Below are 8,044 nucleotides of genomic sequence, written 5' to 3' on the forward strand. Positions count from 1 at the left end.
ACGATATACTGTCCCTAAAATAGTCAGCAATCAAATTCCTTTCATACGTAGTATGAAATGCAAGATGTAAAAGGCAAAAAGAAAAAATAATAAAAGATAAGAGTTGGAAAGATGTACGCAACATGATTTTTGTGTAAACAGTGGGGTTTGCTTATTATGCAAGTGTTAATTTCCCCCCAGGAGCTCATTAGAATCTTGAGTGCAGATGAGAGAGGCCCCAATCGCCCGGTAGAGAGAGACAGAGGAAGAGAGGAAGAGAGAGAGGCCAGTCAAGCAAATCTACATCACGAGAGAGCAAAAACCAATGAGACAAGCCAACAGTGTGTCATTGTTTCTCTGTGGAACACACACACACACTTACCGAATTGTCATTTTAGTGAGATGAAGTATGGCTGTACGCCACTTAAATCTCAAAGCACAGAATCAGATTAAGAAAAGTACCATTTAATCTTTATTGAATCAAAGAAAAAAACAATAGGTAATGTAACTGAATAAAAGGGAGGATTTTGTCTGGTAAATGTTCACATATATTTTACAATCAATGATAATAAAACTTTATAGTACTTTATAGTATTTCTGATATAGTTTAATCTTAGCCACATTTCTGACCGAAACAAAAACAAGAAGCATTGGTAGTTGGACAGCAGCCTGATAATCCACACACAATCACTAAGTATTAACACTGAAATACAGAAATACAGAGAGTTGACCAAATTCAGTTAGGCATGGAGTATATCATAATCATATAGAAACTTTTAATGTATTTATATATGTATATATCCAGTATGCAGTCTTTTTGTTGGGATCCAGAGATCTATCAGTCATGACACAGCACAGACACCCTCTCAGAGGAAGGAAAGAGTGAGCGAGAGGAGCAGTAGAGCAGGCCAGAGAAGGGCGACTAGACCTGGGTACTGACAAGAATGAGAATGATATCTGAGACTCACAGTATGCATTTATGGAGAGAATATACAGAGATGATCTGTGTGAAATGGAGATCTGGGCTGCTGAAGGACGATCCTCAGAGCAGATGAACAATTTCGAGGGGGAATTGCGATGGGATGAACGGGAGGGGAAGGGCCACGGTCTTCTGTATGCTTTCTTTCCGGATCGTTTCAATTATCGTTTATAATAAGGATAATAAAAAAGTTTTGGCTGTCCAGAGCTGTAGTCAAGCAGCAGAGCGAAGTGAGTGCGACTGAGAGCCTGCCACAAAATTTTCTCTTTCTATATTTTTTCTTTACATTCTCGCTAGCATCCTATATCTCATCCACCCTCATATCCCTTCTATCTCCCACAAGCCGGCGAGCTAAAGAGCAATAGTCCCTCCTTGTCGTGCCCCTCCTCTACAGGGGGAAGACCAGGAAGCCAGAGAATGTGGAGTACTTCCAGCCGCCCATCAGGTTGCCCCGCTCCAGCTTGAGGTAGGCGCGGTCACCTTTCTCCATTTGAATCAGGACGCCGTTACTGGCTGCTTCGCGCGTGACGTCCTGATCCCCAGCAAAGGCGGAGATCACTGGCCAGCCATTGTGCATCAGGCTCACCTGTCACATGGAAGCAAGAATTTGGATTAGAGAGAGGATTCTCACACATACACGGATATATAAACACACACGTTGTACTTTTTGTCCCTCAAGTGTGCCATTTTATGATCTTGCTTTAAGGAGCTGAATTTTACAAAATAATTCAGCAATGAAGAAACCCCCAGGTGAGCTAAGCAGGCATAACAATCAGGTACTGCTTGGATGAATAAAACAACGTGTACGCTACATAAAAGCCCAAAGAGACAGAGGTTGACTGTATTGTTATTATTATAAACAAGGGCCTATTTTGATTTTCTAACTTGCAACACTAGATGTAATGTACACACTCTTGTTCCCTTTATTTTGCATGCTCACAAGCCTCTTGACAATAGAGCAGACAGTTCTCCATAACATCCTAAAACTTGATCAAAGCATTTATAGGCCTTTGCCAGGGGAAATGAAAATGGCACATTGGTTTATTTGTGTTTGTTTTTCTATGCCAGCCATTTTCAGACAAAGAACGAAGAAGAGCAAAAAGAGATTTGAAACTTGAAAGATCTCTCAGTCAGGAATGAGCTTGAGGTTATTGGAAAGATGCCTTGAATATGATGTGCAGCCATCGATACAAAAATCAGTTCGTTTTTAATATGCAAATATACATGCATAAACCTTAAGAAAAAATGCACTGGCCTAAAAAAAAGTTTTTCACTATGTACCTTCAGTCATGACGCAATGCATTTTTTAAAGGATAACCAGGCTAAGATATCTCACACAGCTAGAGTAAGTCCTTTGGGTGACTTTTATGTTTCTGCAATTAAATGTCCAGTGTTAAGTATTTCCATTCTTAAAAACATATTCTTTAACTTAACAAGTACATGTGGAGCAGAATACCATTGCATGATTGAGACATCAATCATCACTATATGCTAAATATTACTAAAACTGAAGTCCCTCAAAATTGAGTAAAGACAATGTTACGGTTCATTACTGACTCAACACACAATTTAATGCTCCATTTAGCAGAACCAACAGATAGCTTCCTGTCCAAATGACGCAGCGGAGTGACGGAGGACGCCCCCTTATTCGCTCTCTCTCAGTTCCTTTAGTCCGCCGCCGCATTGCCTGTCTCAGGCATGCGTAATGGTTGACGTTACCCATAATAGTTTTTATATGTGTGGTCCTTTGTCATTTGGGTTATTATTTTAGGTCAGAAAGTAATTTTCTTAATTACCCTCTGTCACATCTAAGGGTTCAAAGAAAATTGTTTTTCTCAAACTATGAAAAAGTATACATCTGCGATCAATATTCAAATGCAGGTCTGCTGCTTTTTTCCACAGCAATATGTCTTACACAAAATCATGTTTGTATTATTTATTTTTAATAAAACCTGAAATTGAAATGAAAAAAATGACCTATATCATTCTAACTATAGAATGTGAATATTAGATTCTGAGACTATCAAACACCTGAACCAGAGCTGAAAAAGAAAGCCTTTTTCCCAATCAGATACCATGTGTTGTCAGGACATTTCCTTGGAGTGTTGAAGTACCACATGATACTACATAAGATCTACTGTGGGAATATTAACAGATGTTAAACTCTAGAGAATGATAATAAAAATAGATCAGAGCTATATTTAGACTGGTGCATGCAATTCTAATTTAGTAGAATTTGTTGACATTCATACAAAAAATGTACAGTATGGGCCATCTGACTGTTTATTCACACACCTTTCAAATAATTGCATGTGTGTTATACGTATGTCCTATCTCTGCGTGGTAAAAGAGAGGCCTGCTCCTCCCTTTCAGAACAACAGGGTGGAATAGTACCATGTGTAGTTTACAAAAACAAAATGTGTACTTTATCAGATAACCTGAGCATATGACAAATTTAACACAATTCTTGTCGACCAAATGTAAGATGAGCATAGTTTTAGCCCTCCCTTAAAAGTGGTTCCCAAAGACAGAAATCAAAGTGTATAATTAATTACTAAGATGTTATAGAGATCTGCATTTTATGTTTGTGCAGGATTGCTAAAAATGTATCTTTATTAGAACAATGTTTTTTTAATAATCATTGAAAATACACTCTTCTGTCGACTATCTGGCCTTTTAAACTTAATAAACAGCGCAAATATATATCCCATAAGCTCTCCTTTCACCCTCACTTCCATTTCAGCTTCTCTGTTTGTGTGCACAAATGTATCTGATGTAAAATTTAATGTATAAATATGTAAAAAGTAGAAGTATAATTAATGTAAGCATGGTTAAAAAAGAAACAAATAACAGAAAAAGAAACAGCCACACCAATGCAAAGATATTAATGTGTTTTCTTTGTATTGACACCTTTTTTTTATTATTTGTCCTATTTAAATGAACTTTTCTGGATTAGAGCGCTTTGGTGTTGATTTATTTCGCTCATATTGTCTCATCTTATGTTGTACAGTGTGTGTGTGCGTGCGCGTGTGCGTGTGCTTGCGTGTGCGTGCGTGTGTGTGTGTGTGTGTGTGTGTGTGCGTGCGTGCGTGCGTGCGTGCGTGCGTGTGTGTGTGTGTGTGTGTGCGTGTGTGTGTGCGTGTGTGTTTCGCTGTTTCGACAGCTTATTGTCTTCAATTAGTCAATGTTTGCACTTCAGTGATGAATTGGGAAATTTGTGATTTGAGTAGTTTCTAATTCAGTCGCCGATCAGAGCGGAATAACGGGATGTAATTGTGAATCCTCGGGGAGATTAAGCAGCCTATGTATTCTAGGCTTTGGTTAGTAAAAGACAGCCTACCTCTTTATGAACGTTTTAAAGCCAGCCTCGAAATCTTTCGACTAGGCGAGAAACGTAATTTTAACAGTTTTGTGTCCTAAAACGATACATTTATGACTTGTTTTATATTAATTCCAATCTATTGTAAGCCAGGTATGAGCTATAGAGAGCAGAGTGGTTTTATAATTTGATCGGTCACGCGAGTTCTCTGTCCATGGTCCTGAACACGCGCCAGACACTCGACAAGACAGTTTTGGGCTGATTGTTATATTTCGTGCTAATTGGGTAAATAAAATACGTCCTTCCTCTCTAGACATCCGAAGTCTTCACAGTCTGTGTCAAAACCTAGATAATTTGTAGGCTATGCGCCTGACTATGCGCGCGCTCTCGCGCACGTTTAGGCACGCACTGCTGAATGTATAGGAGAGGAACATAAAGACAGTGGGACAGGTGAGCATTATGTAATGACAAAAAAATCACTTACCTGGATGGTTTGACGGTTATACACTTTCACTACGTGGAAATTAAAACTGTATATCCCTTTGCGCGGGGAGAAGAAATTGCTCCTTTCCTCATCGAAACTTCTACCTATGTTCACAAGTACCTGAGGGAAGGTTGAGTCATCAAAACGGGTATCAGACAAGCAATAATGCCTTGTTTTGCTCTTTACTAATGCTTTTGGCTATTCCGTAAACCTACAAGAACTGAAAAAAATGCTAGTAGAACAGAAATAGAGCTTACACAACAGCAGAGGATAGTTTTACGACACGAAAAAAATGAAGTTCAGAGCTATTAGATATCATGAAAGCCATTAGCCTGTAATTAACCTTTACGACGTGGATATGGAGAGAAATGTGACATATCCCAATAGACTACACATATGAATTAACGATGTAATATTTCTTCAGTTTTGTGATCTAGGATCTAGTTTATTTTCTAGCCGTAATTCATTTAGACAATTGAAAAAATGACCAATGCCAAAAAATCTTTTTTTAATGATTAAAAGTAACGCAACATAAGAAACTGTGCCTGAAGTGCCTTGCTATATCCATGATGCATGTTTACCTGATCAAAGTAGATCACCATTGTTCGATTGCTCATCTCAGACGGTTCGTGATTCGTGTTCCTCACCACGGAAAAAGCCACTTTGGCGCTCCCCGAACGCACCGATATCCCAAGAGCCGTCCCAGTCGGGTCCGCGGTCGGATTTGAGTCGCACACAACCAGGCATTTCCCCTCTAGTACAATGGGTTCTGTCTCATTCTGTGCGTATGCATGGCACACTAGCCACACTGCGCCTAGAACCAACGTTAACATAATGCCAACTTCACTCTGCACCTAACAGCAGTCTTCTCACAAAGATATTCCGCTCAAATCCCCTGCCGTGCACGGGAAACCGAAACCGCTCCAAACCTCTCCTCACTGTAAAATGAAGTCCTTTCCAACTGTTCAAGTCAAGACTACAAACAGTTTTCCCCCTCACCGACTCTGTACTGTCATTGATATTTTACCAGCACTTCCAGTGTTCTCCTCTCAGTCCGTAGTGGAATAGCCGATTGAAAGCGGATCAAGGCCCTTGATTTCGATTCCGCGCGCAGTAGAACACATAGCGCGTGGGGTCCGTCTACTCGCGCGCTCAATTATTGATATGTGAGATATTAGAAGTGAAACACAAAAGCTCGTGAGCGCAATCCTCCCGCCCTCCTCGTTCTCCCCTCCGGACCCCCAATCAGCGCAGGAGACCGTCTTTACTTTTCCAATCCTTCTCCAAACCCAGTGCACGGACCGCCTCTTCTCGTGACATTGCTGATGGGGTCCCACCCCTCACAAGAAGTATCTTACAGGTGGAACCGCCGACTACTAGTAGACAGAAGGGGATGACACCCCGATCCGCTGAAAATAGGGGCGCGTTTTGTCATCATTCTACCGGACACAAGGACGCGAATTATTCTTCCACGCTGCGTTAAAACGTCATTCACGATTAATGGATTGTGAGTGCACGATAAGACAGACGAGGTTGGCTTCGTAAATTCCTTGTGGAAGAAGTTAACAAAGTTGTTTTTACGCAAGATTGGACATCTTTCGCGGAGTCACAGGACGTTTTCCAAGAACAGTACGCGCGTTTTGCGTGCGCCTTCTTCAAATGGATAAGCCAACTTTTAGCAGAGAGGACAGTAATGGAGCTGGTTTAGTTAATTCAATCGATATTATAATCAATATCATATGTCAGCCGACTGTAATATACTGACACTAAACTCCATCTATTCAGCACATTTTCTGTTTGGAAACCGATGACGCATTGTGAATACACAGGAAAAACTATTTCCCTTGGCTGTTCATGCCAAAAAAAACTTAAGAAGCATATGCCGTTGCTCAAAATATTTCGCACAGAGTTTGAACACAGTTATATGATGTGGTCTGAGGCCGCGTCTTAAATGCATCTTTGCCTACGGAGGGCCTTTTCTGACAGCAATCATTCTGCTCCAGCGCAGTTCTTACATGACATTTAATAAATGAGATCACTGAGCAGGTTTTAGGAGGAAAGGAGACATGGTGAGCTAAACAAGAACACAGGACGCGCTTGACATTTGAAAGAAACAGCAGCGACAACAAAGCATGTACGTGAGTTGGGCTACAGCGCTAATTAAAGGAACGGAAGGCAACCTGTGAAAGGGGTTGAGTGTTTAAACTAAGAGGTCGGGTTAAGTGTTTTGTGGGTAGTATCTTCAGACCTTAAGCTGGTAAACGGATGAAAAAATACACACAATTATAGAGATTTTTGTGTAAAAGCACAAATGTATGGACACTTGCTCTTATGAAAAAGAGACTAAACGGTATCTCACTGGTATATCTCCACAGGCACAGCATGCAGGCTGGAGTCAGTGAGTCAACCATTCACTTTATCAAAAGAAAAGTTCTGAAGAAAGATGATGAGCTGCAGGCCCAGGTTTAGTGAGGTCAGCCGCCTACAAGACAAGGTGCTTTAAACGTGCCTGATGCAAAGGCAAGAAAGACATGATCAGACAGCAAATAATACCATAGAGATTTCTGTGTTTAAAAATTAAACGCTGTTTTATCTGAATGTCTGTCTAAATATCTCTATATCTTTTTTTAACCATTTATTGTTTTATGTTTCAATGTTCATTAAGTTTCATAAGTGCAAATAAACAATCTTTTAATAAAGTGTATTTAATTCAAAATCGTAAACAAACAATGGGGCTGTTATGTTATAAAATTTCCCCTATTGATTATAATGGGCAAAAGAATTCACAATCATAATATTATCACAATAGCTATAGAATTTTAAATATCTTAAATAGATAATACAACCTCAAATTCTTTTTTATTTGGTTTGTGATTGGCCAATTACAATGACTTTTTAACCATTGTGGCAAAATCTTAAAAGGATTCCTGAATTATTTACGATATTATGTGTATAACATGATATCGATATAATAATGGCTTTTGTGACAACTCTTAACAAACAAAAATACATTTACAGTTTATGTAACTAAAATATTAAACACTCAAGTCAAGTCAAATTTATATTTAAAGCGCTTTTTACAATTTGCATTGTATCAAATCAGCTGTACAAGAAGAAAATGACAACACGTTGAACACATGAATAAAGTTATAACCTTGAAAGTTATATGAAATTGAGATGTAGAAAAGAGACAAAAATATGCACATACATACTGACAGATACACATTCTCATTACATTTAGAGCAGGGGTCTTCAACATAGGGGTCCGCGGTGGTACTGCAAG

General features: G+C 39.4%; 1 protein-coding gene across 1 annotated transcript; it reads right to left on the bottom strand.

Moving 5' to 3' along the window:
• Positions 1–428: 428 nt before the first annotated feature.
• Positions 429–5,924, bottom strand: cbln1 (cerebellin 1 precursor). Its single transcript, XM_057347284.1, has 3 exons — positions 5,343–5,924; positions 4,762–4,881; positions 429–1,544 (listed from the first exon to the last, which is right to left on the bottom strand). The coding sequence occupies exons 1-3, from the start codon at positions 5,592–5,594 to the stop codon at positions 1,347–1,349; spliced, it is 570 nt and encodes a 189-aa protein (XP_057203267.1). The 5' UTR covers positions 5,595–5,924; the 3' UTR covers positions 429–1,346.
• Between the last annotated feature and the right edge of the window lie 2,120 nt (positions 5,925–8,044).

Source organism: Triplophysa rosa, linkage group LG12, assembly GCF_024868665.1.
Source record: "Triplophysa rosa linkage group LG12, Trosa_1v2, whole genome shotgun sequence".
In the NCBI taxonomy this organism is placed as follows: Eukaryota; Metazoa; Chordata; class Actinopteri; order Cypriniformes; family Nemacheilidae; genus Triplophysa; species Triplophysa rosa.